The sequence below is a fragment of the Oncorhynchus kisutch genome, linkage group LG8 (assembly GCF_002021735.2).
Source record: "Oncorhynchus kisutch isolate 150728-3 linkage group LG8, Okis_V2, whole genome shotgun sequence".
In the NCBI taxonomy this organism is placed as follows: Eukaryota; Metazoa; Chordata; class Actinopteri; order Salmoniformes; family Salmonidae; genus Oncorhynchus; species Oncorhynchus kisutch.
In genome coordinates, this window is record NC_034181.2 from 11,010,279 (window position 1) to 11,032,133 (window position 21,855).

At 48.3% G+C, this 21,855-nt stretch overlaps 1 protein-coding gene across 1 annotated transcript in view; it reads right to left on the bottom strand.

The window, feature by feature from the left end:
- Window positions 1–11,165: 11,165 nt before the first annotated feature.
- The window catches only part of LOC109894957 (E3 ubiquitin-protein ligase znrf3), a 54,221-nt gene continuing 43,531 nt past the window's right edge, over window positions 11,166–21,855 (bottom strand). The window contains exons 6-8 of the mRNA XM_031829495.1: window positions 17,871–18,038; window positions 15,442–15,544; window positions 11,166–15,129 (exon numbers count right to left, since the gene is read on the bottom strand). Coding sequence (XP_031685355.1) covers window positions 13,265–15,129; window positions 15,442–15,544; window positions 17,871–18,038 — 2,136 coding nt within the window. The 3' untranslated portion in view covers window positions 11,166–13,264. The remainder of the gene's footprint in view (window positions 15,130–15,441; window positions 15,545–17,870; window positions 18,039–21,855) is intronic.

Below are 21,855 nucleotides of genomic sequence, written 5' to 3' on the forward strand. Positions count from 1 at the left end.
CCATCCAATAAACAGACAAACTGTAACGGAATTCCTCTTCTTCAGAGGAGGAGTCGCAAGGATCAGACCAATGTGCAGCGTGGTAAGTGTCCATAATGATATATTTAATAGATCAACTGAACAAAAGTACAAACAACCGAAACAGTCCCGTATGGTGAAAACACTAACACAGGATCCAACCACCCACAAAACACAATAGAAAACAGGCTACCTAAATATGGCTCCCAATCAGAGACAACGACTGACACCTGCCTCTGATAGAGAACCATACTAGGCCAAACACATAGAAGATAACAACAGAACAAAACATAGAAAAACAACATAGAATGGCCACCCCAACTCACGCCCTGACCAACTAAAATAAAGACATAAAAAAGGAACTAATGTCAGAACGTGATACAAACACTCATTCCAACTCTGAAAAAGATCACCATGCAAATCAAAATCAATATTTTATTTGTCACATGCGCCAAATACAACAGGTTTCACCTTGCAGTGAAATGCTTACTTTACAAGCCCTTAACCAACAGTGCAGTTCAAGAAATAAAGTTAATCAAATATTTACTAAATAAAATCAAGTTAGTGACTCAAGTACTGAGTCAATGTGGAGGCTATATACAGGGGGGTACCGGTACTGAGTCAATGTGGAGGCTATATACAGGGGGGTACCGGTACTGAGTCAATGTGGAGGCTATATACAGGGGGGTACCGGTACTGAGTCAATGTGGAGGCTATATACAGGGGGGTACCGGTACTGAGTCAATGTGGAGGCTATATACAGGGGGTACCAGTACAGAGTCAATGTGGAGGCTATATACAGGGGGTACCGGTACTGAGTCAATGTGGAGGCTATATACAGGGGGGTACCGGTACTGAGTCAATGTGGAGGCTATATACAGGAGGTACCGGTACAGAGTCAATGTGGAGGCTATATACAGGAGGTACCAGTACTGAGTCAATGTGGAGGCTATATACAGGGGGTACCGGTACAGAGTCAATGTGGAGGCTATATACAGGGGGTACCGGTACTGAGTCAATGTGGAGGCTATATACAGGAGGTACCGGTACAGAGTCAATGTGGAGGCTATATACAGGAGGTACCAGTACTGAGTCAATGTGGAGGCTATATACAGGGGGTACCGGTACAGAGTCAATGTGGAGGCTATATACAGGGGGTACCGGTACTGAGTCAATGTGGAGGCTATATACAGGGGGTACCAGTACAGAGTCAATGTGGAGGCTATATACAGGGGGTACCGGTACTGAGTCAATGTGGAGGCTATATACAGGGGGGTACCGGTACTGAGTCAATGTGGAGGCTATATACAGGAGGTACCGGTACAGAGTCAATGTGGAGGCTATATACAGGAGGTACCAGTACTGAGTCAATGTGGAGGCTATATACAGGGGGTACCGGTACAGAGTCAATGTGGAGGCTATATACATGGGGTACCAGTACAGAGTCAATGTGGAGGCTATATACAGGGGGTACCGGTACTGAGTCAATGTGGAGGCTATATACAGGAGGTACCGGTACAGAGTCAATGTGGAGGCTATATACAGGAGGTACCAGTACTGAGTCAATGTGGAGGCTATATACAGGGGGTACCGGTACAGAGTCAATGTGGAGGCTATATACAGGGGGTACCGGTACTGAGTCAATGTGGAGGCTATATACAGGGGGTACCGGTACAGAGTCAATGTGGAGGTTATATACAGGGGGTACCGGTACCGAGTCAATGTGGAGGCTATATACAGGTGGTACCGGTACTGAGTCAATGTGGAGGCTATATACAGGGGGTACCAGTACTGAGTCAATGTGGAGGCTATATACAGGGGGTACCGGTACAGAGTCAATGTGGAGGCTATATACAGGGGGTACCGGTACAGAGTCAATGTGGAGGCTATATACATGGGGTACCAGTACAGAGTCAATGTGGAGGCTATATACATGGGGTACCGGTACTGAGTCAATGTGGAGGCTATATACAGGAGGTACCAGTACTGAGTCAATGTGGAGGCTATATACAGGGGGTAAAGGTACAGAGTCAATGTGGAGGCTATATACAGGGGGTACCGGTACAGAGTCAATGTGGAGGCTATATACAGGGGGTACCGGTACAGAGTCAATGTGGAGGCTATATACAGGGGGTACCGGTACTGAGTCAATGTGGAGGCTATATACAGGGGGTACCAGTACTGAGTCAATGTGGAGGCTATATACATGGGGTACCAGTACAGAGTCAATGTGGAGGCTATATACAGGGGGTACCGGTACTGAGTCAATGTGGAGGCTATATACAGGGGTACCAGTACTGAGTCAATGTGGAGGCTATATACATGGGGTACCAGTACTGAGTCAATGTGGAGGCTATATACAGGGGGTACCGGTACAGAGTCAATGTGGAGGCTATATACAGGGGGTACCGGTACAGAGTCAATGTGGAGGCTATATACAGGGGGTACCGGTACAGAGTCAATGTGGAGGCTATATACATGGGGTACCAGTACTGAGTCAATGTGGAGGCTATATACATGGAGTACCGGTACTGAGTCAATGTGGAGGAAATATACAGGGGGTACCGGTACTGAGTCAATGTGCGGGGGTACATCATTTGTAAAGTGACTATGCATATATAATAAACAGCGAGTAGCAGCAGTGTAAAAACAAAGGGGGGGGGGGGGGTCAATGTAAATAGTCCGGTGGCCATTTGATTAGTTGAGTTGTTCAGCATTCTTATGGCTTGGGGGTAGAAGCTGTTAAGGAGCCTTTTGGTCCTAGACTCGGCGCTCTGGTACCGTTTGCCATGCGGTAGCAGAGAGAACAGTCTATGACTTGGGTGGCTGGAGACTCTGACAATTTTTTGGGCCTTCCTCTGACACCGCCTAGTATATAGGTCCTGGATGGCAGGAAGCTTGGCCCCAGTGATGTACTGGGCCGTACGCACTACCCTCTGTAGCACCTTCCGGTCAGATGCCGAGCAGCATGTGTTCTAATGTCACATAATAGAAGTAAAAAGCTGTCCCAAAAAGGTAGGCCTATTTTAAGGCTAAGTTATCAAGCAGGTTATTGTACATATCTGGCTTCCCACAAACCCATATTAAGTATATACTCAGAATTACATTTGTTTCAGTGGGTGTGTCAGAGTGTTGCAAGAGAAATACAGAAATATTGTGACAAACAGAAATAGAAATAGAAAGAAAAACAGACAGAAAATAAGCAAAAGACAGAGAAGAACAGACAGAAACATTCAGAAAGACAGAGAGCAACAGAGAGAAACATTCAGAAAGACAGAGAGCAACAGAGAGAAACATTCAGAAAGACAGAGAGCAACAGAGAGAAACATTCAGAAAGACAGAGAGCAACAGAGAGAAACATTCAGAAAGACAGAGAGCAACAGAGAGAAACATTCAGAAAGACAGAGAGCAACAGAGAGAAACATTCAGAAAGACAGAGAGCAACAGAGAGAAACATTCAGAAAGACAGAGAGCAACAGAGAGAAACATTCAGAAAGACAGAGAGCAACAGAGAGAAACATTCAGAAAGACAGAGAGCAACAGAGAGAAACATTCAGAAAGACAGAGAGCAACAGAGAGAAACATTCAGAAAGACAGAGAGCAACAGAGAGAAACATTCAGAAAGACAGAGAAGAACAGACAGAAACATTCAGAAAGACAGAGAGCAACAGAGATAAACATTCAGAAAGACAGAGAGCAACAGACAGAAACATTCAGAAAGACAGAGAGCAACAGAGAGAAACATTCAGAAAGACAGAGAGCAACAGAGAGAAACATTCAGAAAGACAGAGAAGAACAGACAGAAACATTCAGAAAGACAGAGAGCAACAGAGAGAAACATTCAGAAAGACAGAGAGCAACAGAGAGAAACATTCAGAAAGACAGAGAGCAACAGAGAGAAACATTCAGAAAGACAGAGAGCAACAGAGAGAAACATTCAGAAAGACAGAGAGCAACAGAGAGAAACATTCAGAAAGACAGAGAGCAACAGACAGAAACATTCAGAAAGACAGAGAGCAACAGAGAGAAACATTCAGAAAGACAGAGAGCAACAGAGAGAAACATTCAGAAAGACAGAGAGCAACAGAGAGAAACATTCAGAAAGACAGAGAGCAACAGAGAGAAACATTCAGAAAGACAGAGAGCAACAGAGAGAAACATTCAGAAAGACAGAGAGCAACAGAGAGAAACATTCAGTAAGACAGAGAGCAACAGAGAGAAACATTCAGAAAGACAGAGAAGAACAGACAGAAACATTCAGAAAGACAGAGAGCAACAGAGATAAACATTCAGAAAGACAGAGAGCAACAGAGAGAAACATTCAGAAAGACAGAGAGCAACAGAGAGAAACATTCAGAAAGACAGAGAGCAACAGAGAGAAACATTCAGAAAGACAGAGAGCAACAGAGAGAAACATTCAGAAAGACAGAGAGCAACAGAGAGAAACATTCAGAAAGACAGAGAGCAACAGAGAGAAACATTCAGAAAGACAGAGAGCAACAGAGAGAAACATTCAGAAAGACAGAGAGCAACAGAGAGAAACATTCAGAAAGACGAGAGAGCAACAGAGAGAAACATTCAGAAAGACAGAGAGCAACAGAGAGAAACATTCAGAAAGACAGAGAGCAACAGAGAGAAACATTCAGAAAGACAGAGAGCAACAGAGAGAAACATTCAGAAAGACAGAGAGCAACAGAGAGAAACATTCAGAAAGACAGAGAGCATCAGAGAGAAACATTCAGAAAGACAGAGAGCAACAGAGAGAAACATTCAGAAAGACAGACAGAAGAACAGAGAGAAACATTCAGAAAGACAGAGAGCAACAGAGAGAAACATTCAGAAAGACAGAGAGCAACAGAGAGAAACATTCAGAAAGACAGAGAGCAACAGAGAGAAACATTCAGAAAGACAGACAGAAGAACAGAGAGAAACATTCAGAAAGACAGACAGAAGAACAGAGAGAAACATTCAGAAAGACAGAGAGCAACAGAGAGAAACATTCAGAAAGACAGAGAAGAACAGACAGAAACATTCAGAAAGACAGAGAGCAACAGAGAGAAACATTCAGAAAGACAGAGAGCAACAGAGAGCAACATTCAGAAAGACAGAGAGCAACAGAGAGAGAAACTGAGGAACTGCGAAACTGTGACGCGGCTGGGAAGGTTTCAGTCATTATAAACACCATAGCAGGTGTGTGCTGCCGTACAGCGTGATCAGGAAGTGGGTAAACATCATTGCCCCATCACTGCCCCCTTTCCCCCCACAGCTGGACACTGTCCCATCTTTAAAAAGATGGGGATAGAGAGAGATGGAGAAAGAGAGAAAGACAGAGATACTGGTGTAAATACATTGAGAAAAGAGAGAGATACAGAGAGGAAGACAGAAAAAGCAAGACAGTGATGATCCGGAAGCAAGACGGAAAGAAAGGGCTGGGGAGGCTCCATTCAGGGTAAACAGTATGGTAGAATCTATACTAGGTATGATCAGGAGGTGTTTAAACACTAAACATCATGGCCCCATCACCACTGTCCAGGACAGGCTTTATCAGGGTGTGACGCTGATCACCACTATTGTCTAATCCAACACTGGAAACTAGCTAACGGTGCTGGAGGCCAGGACACGCCCTGCTAGGCACACATGGGCGTCAATGTTTACCAATGAGACTACAGATCCCGCATCCACTACCGAGACTGTTATAACCAGGCTTACCTGGAATACTGCACTGTGTAGGTCAATGTAGATACAGACAAAGCAAAACTATAGGCTACAACAAACCTTTTTCATTGCTAGAAAATAATGGATGACTGTGTGTTCACGCTCTCAATAGCCGATGTGAGCAAGACCTTTAAACAGGTCAACATTCACAAAAGCCGCGGGGCCAGACGCATTACTAAGAAGGAAAAGGTAACTGAACTGAACGACTATCGCCTCGTAGCACTCACTTCTGTCACCATGAAGTGCTTTGGGAGACTAGTCAAGGATCATGTCACCTCCAGTTTACCTGTCACCCTAGACCCACTTCAATTTGCATACCGCCCAGTGTAATTGGGTCCTGGACTTCCTGACGGGCCGCCCCCAGGTGGTGAAGGTAGGAAACAACATCTCCACTTCGCTGATCCTCAACAGTGGGGCTTCACAAGGGTGCGTGCTCAGCCCACTCTTGTACTATCTCTTCACCTATGACCGCGTGGACATGCAGGCCTCCAACTTGGTCATGAAGTTTGCAGACAACACAACAGTGGTAGGCTTGATCACCAACAATGACGAGACAGGCTATAGGGAGGAGGTGAGGTCAACGTAAATAGTCTGGATGGCCATTAGATTAATTGCACAGCAGTCTTATAGCTGGGACAGCAGTCTTATAGCTGGGACAGCAGTCTTATAGCTGGGACAGCAGTCTTATAGCTGGGACAGCAGTCTTATAGCTTGGACAGCAGTCTTATAGCTTGGACAGCAGTCTTATAGCTGGGACAGCAGGCTTAGAGCTTGGATAGCAGTCTTATAGCTGGGACAGCAGTCTTATAGCTGGGACAGCAGTCTTAGAGCTTGGATAGCAGTCTTATAGCTGGGACAGCAGTCTTATAGCTTGGACAGCAGTCTTAGAGCTTGGGGGTAGAAGCACTACTACAATCAGCACAACTGCTGGTTCATTTTGACCAAGACCAAGACATCATTTTGTCATGTGACTCCTCGCCCTATGGGGTCGGGGCAGTACTCTGTCATCAGACAGAGGAAGGGTCAGAGAAACCCATCGGATTCGCCACACGCACGCTGACGAGTGCTGAGAAGGGTTATTCACAGTCAGACAAGGAAGGTCTGGCCATAGTTTTTGCTGTGAAAAGCTTTCATCAGGTCCTCTATGGCTGTCATTTCACCATATGCACTGACCACAAACCACTGATGAGCAATTTCAGTGAATCAAGATGCATTCCTCCCATGGCTTCAGCAAGGATACAACGCTGTGCCCTCACACTGTCAGCTTACCAGTACACTATAGTGTACAGAGCGGGGAAGGACAATGCAAACGCAGACATGCTCAGCCGTCTCCCGCTACCAGAGATGCCCGTCACAACTGTGGTGCCTCCCAAGACAATTTTCCTAATGGAGAGAATGTCAAACAGATCAACCAGTGGACAGACCGGGATCCTATCCTGGCCCAACCGAAAATGATCCTTATGCAGGGTTAGCCTCCCGTCGTAGAGGATGAGGGACTGAGGCCTTGTGCAAAGCGCAAAACTGAGCTGAGTGTGCAGGACGGCTGCATACTCTTGGGGGTCCATAGTGGTTGTTCTGCCCCCTGGCCGTGTACAAGTCATGGATGAGATCCTTGAGGCTCATCTAGGGGCCTCCCGGAGGAAAGGTTTAGCCAGATCTGACATCTGGCGGCCTAACATGGATCAGGATGTAGAAAACAAAGTGAAATCATGTTCTGAGTGCCAGATCAACCAGAAGATGGCCCCGCCTGCGCCGATACATCTGTGGGAATGGCCTGACTGCCGTGGTCCAGGCTGCACATAGACTTAGAGAGTAGATTCGCATAAAGCATGTTACTCAAACCATGACTGATGTAATACGTCACACCGCATACTGGCATGTCGATATGGTAAATGTGCAGTATATCATATTACTGCACGGTATTTTGATTGGGGACCAAGAAACACAAGGAAAAGATATTGCATTGAAGAATGACATTATAATTAGTTGTCCCAAACAGTTCTCCTTTTAAGCATCCATCTGATCAGATAATGATGCGGTACCTAACCGCTCTAGTGCAGCATCATTGTCTAATGCAACACTGTGGCAAAAAAATAGAAAATTATGCTCTCTCTTATCGTGTTATAACAGACACGGCCACTTCCCCAAATGGCTATAAAGACATAACTATCATGATAGGATGGTTTGAAGGGAATTCAGCTCCTTCTTCTCACCTCACACTGTCCCTAGTGTGAACCTGCACATTGATCTGGTGCTGCTACTTCCTGTATATAGCTCCACAGTGATCTGGTACTGGTTCTTCCTGTATATAGCTCCACAGTGATCTGGTACTGGTTCTTCCTGTATATAGCTCCACAGTGATCTGGTACTGCTACTTCCTGTATATAGCTCCACAGTGATCTGGTACGGGTACTTCCTGTATATAGCTCCACAGTGATCTGGTACTGGTACTTCCTGTATATAGCTCCACATTCATCTGGTAGTGGTACTACCTGTATATAGCTTCACAGTGATCTGGTACTGGTACTCCCTGTATATAGCTCCACAGTGATCTGGTACTGGTACTTCCTGTATATAGCACCACATTCATCTGGAAGTGGTACTCCCTGTATATAGCTCCACAGTGATCTGGTACTGGTACTTCCTGTATATAGCTCCACAGTGATCTGGTACTGGTACTTCCTGTATATAGCTCCACAGTGATCTGGTACGGGTACTTCCTGTATATAGCACCACATTCATCTGGAAGTGGTACTCCCTGTATATAGCTCCACAGTGATCTGGTACTGGTACTTCCTGTATATAGCTCCACAGTGATCTGGTACTGGTACTTCCTGTATATAGCTCCACAGTGATCTGGTACTGGTACTACCTGTGTATAGCTTCACAGTGATCTGGTACTGGTACTTCCTGTATATAGCTCCACAGTGATCTGGTACTGGTACTTCCTGTATATAGCTCCACAGTGATCTGGTACTGGTACTTCCTGTATATAGCTCCACAGTGATCTGGTACTGGTACTTCCTGTATATAGCTCCACAGTGATCTGGTACTGGTACTTCCTGTATATAGCTCCACAGTGATCTGGTACTGGTACTTCCTGTATATAGCTCCACAGTGATCTGGTACTGGTACTTCCTGTATATAGCTCCACAGTGATCTGGTACTGGTACTTCCTGTATATAGCTCCACAGTGATCTGGTACTGGTACTTCCTGTATATAGCTCCACAGTGATCTGGTACTGGTACTTCCTGTATATAGCTCCACAGTGATCTGGTACTGGTACTTCCTGTATATAGCTCCACAGTGATCTGGTACTGGTACTTCCTGTATATAGCTCCACAGTGATCTGGTACTGGTACTTCCTGTATATAGCTCCACAGTGATCTGGTACTGGTACTTCCTGTATATAGCTCCACAGTGATCTGGTACTGGTACTTCCTGTATATAGCTCCACAGTGATCTGGTACTGGTACTTCCTGTATATAGCTCCACAGTGATCTGGTACTGGTACTTCCTGTATATAGCTCCACAGTGATCTGGTACTGGTACTTCCTGTATATAGCTCCACAGTGATCTGGTACTGGTACTTCCTGTATATAGCTCCACAGTGATCTGGTACTGGTACTTCCTGTATATAGCTCCACAGTGATCTGGTACTGGTACTTCCTGTATATAGCTCCACAGTGATCTGGTACTGGTACTTCCTGTATATAGCTCCACAGTGATCTGGTACTGGTACTTCCTGTATATAGCTCCACAGTGATCTGGTACTGGTACTTCCTGTATATAGCTCCACAGTGATCTGGTACTGGTACTTCCTGTATATAGCTCCACAGTGATCTGGTACTGGTACTTCCTGTATATAGCTCCACAGTGATCTGGTACTGGTACTTCCTGTATATAGCTCCACAGTGATCTGGTACTGGTACTTCCTGTATATAGCTCCACAGTGATCTGGTACTGGTACTTCCTGTATATAGCTCCATAGTGATCTGGTACTGGTACTTCCTGTATATAGCTCCACAGTGATCTGGTACTGGTACTTCCTGTATATAGCTCCATAGTGATCTGGTACTGGTACTTCCTGTATATAGCTCCACATTCATCTGGTACTGGTACTTCCTGTATATAGCTCCATAGTGATCTGGTACTGGTACTTCCTGTATATAGCTCCACATTCATCTGGTACTGGTACTTCCTGTATATAGCTCCATAGTGATCTGGTACTGGTACTTCCTGTATATAGCTCCACAGTGATCTGGTACTGGTACTTCCTGTATATAGCTCCACAGTGATCTGGTACTGGTACTTCCTGTATATAGCTCCATAGTGGTGTATTTTATTTGTCTTGTTCTATTGTTTTAATTGTACTTATTTTTCACTCTGCATCATTGGGAAGGGCTAGTAAGTATGCATTTCACTGTAGATTCTACACCTGGCCCATGTGACAAGTAATGTGCTTCAATATAGACTGCTTTGACTGCTCCCTGGTGGTGACAACAAGCCTGGAGTATTCTTGGAGTAGGGTGAAACAGTGAAATTGACCCTAGACGCTGATCTTGGGTCAGTATTGCATTTCCACCACAAATGGTTAATGTTAGGATTGGGGGAAGGGAAGCTGATTCTAGATTTGTTCCTAGGGAAAACTTCACCAGGGGTATAATCATTAGTGTAAAAAGTTTTGCGACGAAAACGAGTTTCTATTGGACAAATTCAGGTAGGTCCCGCCCAGTTTCATTCCGTTTGCTTACGTTTGGTTCTGAGTGAATACACCCCAGTGTTCTCATCTTGGGGTGAATCTTAATTGTATTTCCTTGATTGCTTTCGTCCGCTCTCCTCAGTCGTGTTCGTCTCAAAAACCATAGCTAGATATTGCCCTTCAACGCACCTCGGAACCTCTCCTACGATGCATTTTGAGGACAGGAATCAAGAATAAACAATGGTAGATTCTTAGTTTTGAATATGGATATTATAAGCATGTTGTTTCCTATCCACTAGGTGGTGACAGATCAGAAGCAGTGTTCCAAGTTCTAGGCCAGCAGATGTTCTAGGCCAGCAGACGTTCTAGGCCAGCAGACGTTCTAGGCCAGCAGACGTTCTAGGTAAGCAGACGACAGTAGGGTCACTACATGGGTTGCTTCCCAAATTGCACCCTATTCCTTACATAGTCCATTACTTTTGACCAAGGTGCACTTTTGTGACGTAGCTTCAGAGGACTATCCAGTCTCTCTCAGTTAACTCCAAGCCAGTCAAAGTTATGTGGTTTAAAATGTTCCGTATATATGCTTACCTACCCAAATGTTCTTCCCAAAAGAGATGTAGATCTGTACCATATTTAAAATATCAATTCTAATCAACACTGCACTGTTGTACATTTCCCTGAATGAAGATGAAAAGGTTTGGGGGGAAAAAGAACACAACAATGTGATTTACTTGAATAAAACGGTATATTTTACAGATCTTTGAACACTTTAATTACACAACTGTATGGTAAAACATTTTTTAAATACATTTTTGGTCAGAGAATATTGAATAATTTTGTGTGCAATTACCATGTATTTATCGATTTATCACAAACAGCAACCAAATAACTCAAAATGTTCATACACTCAACATACGACATGGCTTGAAGATAAATATATTAGTAAATAAATATTCAGAGAACATATTTCCATTTATGAAATATGCTGCAATACAGATACAGAAATATACAGATTGATTTCTAGACTTTTTTAAACATTTGTAAAATGATAATGATGGAGAAAAGAATACAAATAAACCATTAATTTTGTGTACACATTTTCTATTAATACAATCGTCTTAAGTGCTACAAATAATAAAACAAAACAATTAAATAGTGACTTGGGGGTAACCCAAAATGTTATATTTGTAGTACATATCTTTATGCAAAGGAAAGATTAGATTCTCAATATCTTTCATTGATTACAGCTCTGGGTTTACATATAAATATGGTTATTTCAAAACGATTCCCTCTGAAGACAATGGGTACATTTCATAGAAACAGTAAAAACAGTCTGTAAAAGCAACAGAAAGAAGGCATGAATGAACAACGTTGATATTGTTTGAGAGCCTGATGTGGGCTGTATGATTTAATCAAATAAAACAATCAGCCATGCTGCTTTCTGCGTAACTGCTCAGTGTCACCCACAGCCACAGTATAAAAGGGATCCCTTGTGAATCATTTTTCCTTCGGCCTTTTTCTGACACACAACAGCTTTATAGAACCATATTAGAATGGTATATTATAGCCGTATATTATAGCTTAAGTTTTGAGGAGGAGGCTAGATGAGTGACTGCAAAAAGACAAAAACAAAACAAGAGCTTCTAACGTACAAGTAGTGACTTAACTTGATATAAATCCAATCCTTTGAAGACATCCAAATGTCATTCTACGAGCGCAGAGAAACCCTGTCACTACGTGGACCTTTATTTGGTCAAAAGGTGACACAGCCCAAGATGGTAAGGATGGCTCAGTGGCCTGGTCTGGTGTATGTTCTAGAAGGCGCAATGTTCTGAACATCGCAGATAGACATGTATTCTATATAGAACAGACTCTCTATTATGTAGAACAGAGAACTGAGTCAACATTCTATCTGCATTGTTCTAGAATATTGCACCCCATTGAGTATCCCAAGAGAGAACTGTAGTCTAGTTAGTATAGCTTAGCTCAATGAAAGAGTGTGTGACTGTGACGAACTGCCTCCCCTCCAACTGGCAAGGACCCCGCCCCTCCACCCAACCCCGTAAAAAGAAAATGAGTTGATGTTTTGGTACTCTTCCATAATCTTTCATCTGAGTTTGGTGGTTTGTTGACGCTTGTTGTCCAAGTTGTATATGCAACGTTTTGTCATAAGAGCAGTAAAGTACAATAAACACATACATAAAGTACATATGCATGTACACACAGGTATGTGTGTGATAATACAACAAATGTATCCTCAAACAACTTGCACAGACCAGAGTCCAGAGGTGAATAACAACTTACTAGATCAGAAGAAGAAACATCTCACAAACTGGGCCCTGCTAACACAGTTTGTTTCTCTCCAAATGGGTCTCAGGATCCGGACCTACCCTGTCTGGAACCCATGGTACTGTGAGGGCTGGGCCAGCCTACATGTTGATTTGTGGCCTTGCCAAGCCATCCACTGTTACATCCAACCACCGTGAACTTCCACCCATATGTTGTAGCCTGATTCTCTATCTATCTGAGCCTGTAGACTCCGCTGGGGAGGCGTGGCCACGTGTCATGTTGGTTGAGCTGGGCTTATGCTGAGCTGCTGATGACCACAGGAATGAACTGGTTATGTCTGGATACGCCAGGCAGGCCATCATATCATTTCAGTAGGAATCTACACCATCACCATCTAGGATGATAACATTCAGAGTTCAGCGAGCGAGAGGCTTAAAAAAAGCAAGGCAACTGAGGTTTTCTTGACTGACCGACCGACCGGTTAGGTACCAAACAGGCTGTTTGTTTGAGTCCCTGTTTCTGGGCTCCACACCACGTCATACCCCCAGACCCTTGTCTGTAGCTTTACTGTTTCCAGATGCATCGTGGGTAGTGTAGTTCTGGGGGTGGAACAGGACCCTGGTCTCTTCTTCCTGGGTGGGGTTCGCTTGACCACTGAACTGTCCTGAGGTGAAGTACCCTCCCTCACCAGGCTCCACCCGCCCACCAGTCCGCCCCTCGCCCCCCTGCCCCAAGGTGAGGCTGGCTAGCAGTAGGCTGCTCTGATACAGAGTCTCCGTCCCCAAGCCCAGCTCATAGTCTGTGCCCTGGTGGATTATGGGTATTCTCTGGCTGAGCACACCACAGCAGGCATCCGAGTCTGCAGCGTGGTGCGCATACTGCACATTCACGGCATAGTCCTCATTATAGCGCCCCCCTGTGGCCCGGTGAACCTTCATCTCCTTGTAGAAGCAATAGGGCAGGCCCTCATAGCTCACCTGCTCCGACGGAGCCAAAAGGTGCTCCCCAGGGTGGTAAAAGTTCTGCTCTGCCCCCCTCTGACAGCCACGTCCCGAGGAGGCCATAGGCCCCACCCAGTCTGAGTCCTGCCTCTGATATCCCTGCTGACCTTTGCACTCCATGTTGGGAGGGAGCACCTGGAAACAGCAGCTACACGCCCCTGCTCTTCCCAGGCCATGCTCCCCCCTTGTCTCCTCCCCTGTCTGCCCTCCCTTCCCCATGTCCACTGTGGCTCCCTCTGGAGGCCTGGCTGAGGTAGTGCTAGTGGTGCAGGTGTCCCTGGGTTGTTCCAGTGACGAGCGGCTGCTGCAGCTGGAGAGCTGGTTCCCCACACTGAACCCTGAGGTTCCAGGAAGAGGCTGTGGCTGCAGGCTGTCGCCATTGTGTCCCCCCGAGGGAGCTGGGGTTAGGGAGTCCTCGGCTGTGGAGGGGCAGGCGGTGGAGGCCCCTGCAGACGTGGCCCCTGGCTCCCCTTGCGACCCCCTACAGGGGCTCTTACTGCGGTAGACGTAGGGGTCGTAGTCAGAGCTCAGGGAGCTGCGGAAAGTGGAACAGGAGCCGTATACCCCCTGGTTACTGATCTCTGTACAGTCCAGCATAGAGTCACTGGAGGAACAGTGGCAGTGGCCAGAGCTGCTGCTGCTGTCGCTGCCCGGGCAGTCGGCCAGGTAACCACTGCACACCGAGCGGTGGCCATGGTAACAGCCCGGCCCCGAGGCACCGCTCCCTGCCTCAGCCATCCTGGAGCTGGTGGCCATGTGGACCACCGTGGGGTAGAGCAGCCCCCCTTGGAAAGCCATGCTGTGGTGGCCCTTGTGGGGCCCGGCGCTCCCAGTCACCCCTCCTACGCTTGCTGCCCCGTGGGTCCCCTCACCCTGCTGGGGGAAGGTCAGGCCCTGGAGGTAGTAGTGTTGGTACATGGTCTCGTACTGCGAGTAGCAGGCGGCCCGCGAAAAGCTACGTCCGTGGAACTTAGGCTTCTTGAAAGCGCCGTGGCGGGGACCTGGCTGCTGGTACTGGGGGTAGGCGGGGGGGTTGAGGCCCAGGTGCTGGTACTGGGGGTAGGCGGGGGGGTTGAGGCCCAGGTGCTGGTGCTGCAGCTCACAGTGATGGGGGTTGAGAGAGTGTTCCAGGTGTAGGGTTGGGTGGGGGTGGTAGTCCCGGAGGAAGGCCCTGGAGTGGGAAGACTGGGGAGGGTACAGGCCCTGGGGGTCTGAGTGCTGGTCCACTGTCAGCACTGTGATGGGGTTACCATGGGGGTCCATGGAGGTGTGGGTGGGGTAGGCAGTCTCCTGCCCAGAACGGTGCACCCTTCCAGGGTAGTGGACAGGCAGGACTACCCTCTGCTGCCGGCTGTAGATTGGGTCCATGCAGACAGCGCCGGGGTTCCCCTTCCTTTGCTCTGAGAAGAGAAGAGGGGTGTAAGTGAGGGAGAGAGTTTGGTTAACGCACGGAGTCAAAGAAACGTCTTTCAAAAGTTAGCTTTGTTACAGTTTCATGACAAAGTTATTTTACGTTGATTAAATGAATTGATTCGTCTCTTTTACTGTTTTACCGGGTTGCATTGTGTGACAAAAGTTAAATATTTGCAGACTAGAAAATTCCTGTCAGATAGCTACAGGCCTCATGCTGACAACACCGTGTCCCAAATGGATCCTTGTTCCCTATATAGTGCACTACTTTTGACCAGGGCCCATAGGGAACACCAGCTCACCGATGATGTTGTGTCTACAGTGAGGACAGGTGTGGTGTTGGAGGAGCCAAGGGTCCACACACTTCTTATGGAACCTGTGGGCACAGGGGATGACCCGCAGCTCCTGTAGAGTGGTTGGAGAGGAGGAGGGGAACAGGGGGAGAGGAGGAGAGGAACAGAGGGAGAGGAGGAGAGGAACAGGAGGAGAGGAACAGGGGGAGAGGAGGAGAGGAACAGGGGGAGAGGAACAGGGGGACAGGAGGAGAGGAACAGGGGGAGAGGAGGAGGGGAACAGGGGGAGAGGAGGAGAGGAACAGAGGGAGAGGAGGAGAGGAACAGGAGGAGAGGAACAGGGGGAGAGGAGGAGAGGAACAGGGGGAGAGGAACAGGGGGACAGGAGGAGAGGAACAGGGGGAGAGGAGGAGAGGAACAGGGGGAGAGGAACAGGGGGAGAGGAACAGGGGGACAGGAGGAGAGGAACAGGGGGAGAGGAGGAGAGGAACAGGGGGAGAGGAACGGGGGAGAGGAGGAGAGGAACAGGGGGAGAGGAACAGGGGGAGAGGAACAGGGAGAGAGGAGGAGAGGAACAGGGGGAGAGGAACAAGGACAGAGGAACAGGGGGAGAGGAGGAGAGGAACAGGGGCAGAGGAACAGGGGGAGAGGAACAGGGGGAGAGGAGGAGAGGGACAGGAGGAGAGGAACAGGGGAACAGGGGGAGAGGAGGAGAGGAACAGGGGGAGAGGAACAGGGGAACAGGAGGAGAGGAACAGGGGGAGAGGAACAAGGACAGAGGAACAGGGGGAGAGGAGGAGAGGAACAGGGGCAGAGGAACAGGGGGAGAGGAACAGGAGGAGAGGAACAGGGGGAGAGGAGGAGAGGGACAGGGGGAGAGGAGGAGAGGGACAGGGGGAGAGGAGAGGAACAGGAGGAGAGGAACAGGGGGAGAGGAGGAGAGGGACAGGGGGAGAGGAACAGGGGGAGAGGAGGAGAGGAACAGGGGGAGAGGAACAGGGGGAGAGGAGGAGAGGAACAGGAGGAGAGGAGGAGAGGAACAGGGGGAGAGGAACAGGGTGAGAGGAGAGGAACAGGAGGAGAGGAACAGGGGGAGAGGAGGAGAGGGACAGGAGGAGAGGAGGAGAGGAACAGGGGGAGATGAGGAGAGGAACAGGGGGAGAGGAGGAGAGGAACAGGGGGAGAGGAGGAGAGGGACAGGAGGAGAGGAGGAGAGGAACAGGGGGAGAGGAACAGGGGGAGAGGAGGAGAGGAACAGGGGGAGAGGAGGAGAGGAACAGGGGGAGAGGAACGGGGGAGAGGAACAGGGGAACAGGAGGAGAGGAACAGGGAGAGAGGAACAAGGACAGAGGGACAGGGGGAGAGGAGGAGAGGAACAGGGGCAGAGGAACAGGGGGAGAGGAACAGGAGGAGAGGAACAGGGAGAGAGGAGGAGAGGAACAGGGGGAGAGGAACAGGGGGAGAGGAACAGGGGGACAGGAGGAGAGGAACAGGAGGAGAGGAACAGGGGGAGAGGAACAGGGGGACAGGAGGAGAGGAACAGGGGGAGAGGAACAGGGGGAGAGGGACAGGAACAGGGGGACAGGAGGAGAGGAACAGGGGGAGAGGAGGAGAGGAACAGGGGGAGAGGAACAGGGGGAGAGGAACAGGGGGACAGGAGGAGAGGAACAGGGGGAGAGGAGGAGAGAAACAGGGGGAGAGGAACAGGGGGACAGGAGGAGAGGAACAGGGGGAGAGGAACAGGGGGAGAGGGACAGGAACAGGGGGACAGGAGGAGAGGAACAGGGGGAGTGGTGAAGAGGAGGAGAGGGGTAGGGGAACAGGGGGAGAGAAGGAGTGAAGGAGAAGGGGAGGGGACCAGTTAAGGTTTGTAAAGGCTGACAATATCTAAGGACATGATTGGTGTTTGATGGGTGAACGGCTAACAGCTACCAGCAGAGCAGCAAGGTTTCTCTTCTTCACATTATTATACATGAACACTGAACAACTCTCTCTCCCCCTCTATCCCCCTCCCCCCTCTCTTTCTCTCTCCCTCCCTCCCTCCTTCCCCCTCTCTCCTTCCTCCACCTCTTTCTCTCTCTCTCCCTCCTCCCCCCTCTCTCCTTCCTCCCCCTCTTTCTCTCTCCCCCCTCTCTTTCTCCCTCCCCCCTCTCTTTATCTCTCTCTCCCTCCCTCCTTCTCCCCCCTCCCTCTCCCCCTCCCTCCCTCTCACCCTCTTCCCCTTCCTTCCCAAACCATCTGACCTCTCTACCTCCTTCCCTCCCACCCTTGCTCCCTCCCTCGATTAGGGTCCAGAATACATATTTCTACAGACTTCTTAAACCAAATTCAGCTTCTGACCATGCTTTTTTGTTCCTGAAGCTAACCCCTTTCTGGCCACTGTTTTTCTGAACAGTGTGTGTGTGTTTCTATGAAGTGTGTGTGTGTTCGTCTAGTACCTCTCCTTCTATGTACTTCTCCAGACAGATGGCACAGTCAGAGGTGGAGCTACTGCTCAGTGAATCAGACGCTCCGTAGCTGCTCTCACGCTGACCCTTGACCTTGGCCTTGAACTTCCTGGTCTCCATCTTCTCCAGGGCCTGGATGGCCATCCTATTCATAGAACTCTGTAGAGGTGGAGGAGAGAGGAGAGGGGGGGATGGAGGGTTAGACTGGGGTGATACACAGGTATGCAGTGTTGCTGGGGAGGGCAGTGGGGGGGAGGACAGAAGGTTGGTGGCTGGGGAGGGGAGCAGAGGACAGAGAGTTGGTGGCTGGGGAGAGGAGTAGAGGACAGAGTGTTGGTGGCTGGGGAGAGGAGTAGAGGACAGAGAGTTGGTGGCTGGGGAGAGGAGCAGAGGACAGAGAGTTGGTGGCTGGGGAGAGGAGTAGAGGACAGAGAGTTGGTGGCTGAGGAGAGGAGTAGAGGACAGAGGACAGAGTGGCTGGGGAGAGGAGCAGAGGACAGAGAATTGGTGGCTGCAGATGTGACAGGTTAAAGGAAATATTCATAGCCTGTTATACATTAAAAAGTATTAGTAAGTTCATAGTATGTGAGGATCTTAAAACATCTAAGGTTAAAAAGATGCATTCAGTATTAGTTAAATGAGAAAAGACCGCAATTTCCCCAGGAATATGGGTGGAGACCAGAGCAACCGATCTCCGGCTCATAGATTAAGAGCATTTGGTAGATCACAGATTAACACTTTTAGGCACCACAGAATCAAGTAATCAATCTAACGTTTACACATTACTCTCACAATTCATACCCTTTGACTGATTTTAACTTTAACACAATTATATGAATGTTATCAATCTCTATCAACTAATACTGAATGCATCTTTTTAACCTTAGATGTTTTAAGATCCTCACATACTATGAACTTACTAATACTTTTTAATGTATAACAGGCTATAAATATTTCCTTTAACCTGTCACACAGAGAAGAGCAGAGGACAGAGGACAGAGAGTTGGTGGCTGGGGAGAGGAGCAGAGGAGCAGAGGACAGAGAGTTGGTGGCTGAAGAGAAGAGCAGAGGACAGAGGACAGAGAGTTGGTGGCTGAGGAGAGGAGCAGAAGAGCAGAGGACAGAGAGTTGGTGGCTGCAGAGAAGAGTAGAGGACAGAGGACAGAGAGTTGGTGGCTGAGGAGAGGAGCAGAGGACAGAGAGTTGGTGGCTGAAGAGAAGAGCAGAGGACAGAGGACAGAGAGTTGGTGGCTGAGGAGAGGAGCAGAAGAGCAGAGGACAGAGAGTTGGTGGCTGCAGAGAAGAGTAGAGGACAGAGGACAGAGAGTTGGTGGCTGAGGAGAGGAGCAGAGGACAGAGGACAGAGAGTTGGTGGCTGCAGAGAAGAGCAGAGGACAGAGAGTTGGTGGCTGCAGAGAAGAGCAGAGGACAGAGAGTTGGTGGCTGGGGAGAGGAGCAGAAGAGCAGAGGACAGAGAGTTGGTGGCTGCAGAGAAGAGTAGAGGACAGAGGACAGAGAGTTGGTGGCTGAGGAGAGGAGCAGAGGACAGAGAGTTGGTGGCTGAAGAGAAGAGCAGAGGACAGAGGACAGAGAGTTGGTGGCTGAGGAGAGGAGCAGAAGAGCAGAGGACAGAGAGTTGGTGGCTGAGGAGAGGAGCAGAGGACAGAGGACAGAGAGTTGGTGGCTGCAGAGAAGAGCAGAGGACAGAGATTTGGTGGCTGCAGAGAAGAGCAGAGGACAGAGAGTTGGTGGCTGGGGAGAGGAGCAGAAGAGCAGAGGACAGAGAGTTGGTGGCTGCAGAGAAGAGTAGAGGACAGAGGACAGAGAGTTGGTGGCTGAGGAGAGGAGCAGAGGACAGAGAGTTGGTGGCTGAAGAGAAGAGCAGAGGACAGAGGACAGAGAGTTGGTGGCTGAGGAGAGGAGCAGAAGAGCAGAGGACAGAGAGTTGGTGGCTGAGGAGAGGAGCAGAGGACAGATGACAGAGAGTTGGTGGCTGCAGAGAAGAGCAGAGGACAGAGAGTTGGTGGCTGCAGAGAAGAGCAGAGGACAGAGAGTTGGTGGCTGGGGAGAGGAGCAGAGGACAGAGGACAGAGAGTTGGTGGCTGGGGAGAGGAGCAGAGGACAGATAGTTGGTGGCTGGGGAGAGGACAGAGGACAGACAGTTGGTGGCTGGGGAGAGGACAGAGGACAGACAGTTGGTGGCTGGGGAGAGAACAGAGAGTTGGTGGCTGGGGAGAGGAGCAGAGGACAGAGAGTTGGTGGCTGGGGAGATGACAGAGAGTTGATGGCTGGGGAGAGGACAGAGAGTTGGTGGCTGGGGAGAGGAGCAGAGGACAGAGAGTTGGTGGCTGGGGAGATGACAGAGAGTTGATGGCTGGGGAGAGGACAGAGAGTTGGTGGCTGGGGAGAGGAGCAGAGGACAGAGAGTTGCCACTGATATACAGGTGCATGTACAGGTGCACCACTGATATACAGCGTGTCCTCAGCAGGCCCGTGTCAACTTCAATATTTCTACATAATTTTCCTGCCTCGTGATGCCATCTATTTTGTGAAATGCACCAGTCCCTCCTGCAGCAAAGCACCCCAAAAACATGATGCTTCATGGTTGGGATGGTGTTCTTCGGCTTGCAAGCATCCCCTTTTTCCTCCAAACATAATGATGGTCATTATGGCCAAACAGTTATATTTTTGTTTCATCAGACCAGAGGACATTTCTCCAAAAAGTATGATCTTAGTCCCCATGTGCATTTGCAAACCAGTTGCAAACCGTGAAGGAGTGCCTCCTTCACTCACGCCGCCAAACTTACCCTTGTAAAACGGACTATCCTACCGATCCTCGACTTCGGCGATGTCATCTACAAAATAGCTTCCAATACTCTACTCAGCAAACTGGATGCAGTCTATCACAGTGCCATCCATTTTGTTACCAAATTACCTTATACCACCCACCACTGCGACCTGTGTGCTTTAGTCGGCTGGCCCTCGCTACATATTCGTTGCCAGACCCACTGGCTCCAGGTCATCTATAAGTCTATGCTAGGTAAAGCTCCGCCTTATCTCAGTTCACTGGTCACGATAACAACACCCACCCGTAGCACACGTTCCAGCAGGTATATCTCACTGATCATCCCCAAAGCCAACACCTCATTTGGCCGCCTTTCCTTCCAGTTCTCTGCTGCCAGTGACTGGAACGAATGGCAAAAATCGCTGAAGTTGGAGACTTTTATCTCCCTCACCAACTTTAAACATCAGCTATCTGAGCAGCTAACCAATCGCTGCAGCTGTACATAGTCCATCTGTAAATAGCCCACCCAATCTACCTACCTCATCCCCATACTGTTTTAATTTTATTTACTTTTCTGCTCTTTTGCACACCAGTATCTCTACTTGCACATCATCATCTGCTCATTTATCACTCCAGTGTCAATCTGCTAAATTGTAATTCTTCGCTCCTATGGCCTATTTATTCCCTACCTCCTCATGCCTTTTGCACACACTGTATATAGACTTTCTACTGTGTCATTGACTTGTTTATTGTGATATTGGCTTGTTTACTGTTTATTCCCTGTGTAACTTTGTTGTGTTGTCTGTGTCACACTGCTATGCTTAATCTTTGCCAGGTCGCAGTTGTAAATGATAAATTGTTCTCAACTAGCCTACCTGGTTAAATAAAGGTGTTCTCAACTGGCCTACCTGGTTAAATAAAGGTGTTCTCAACTGGCCTACCTGGTTAAATAAAGGTGTTCTCAACTAGCCTACCTGGTTAAATAAAGGTGTTCTCAACTGGCCTACCTGGTTAAATAAAGGTGTTCTCAACTGGCCTACCTGGTTAAATAAAGGTGTTCTCAACTAGCCTACCTGGTTAAATAAAGGTGTTCTCAACTGGCCTACCTGGTTAAATAAAGGTGTTCTCAACTGGCCTACCTGGTTAAATAAAGGTGTTCTCAACTAGCCTACCTGGTTAAATAAAGGTGAA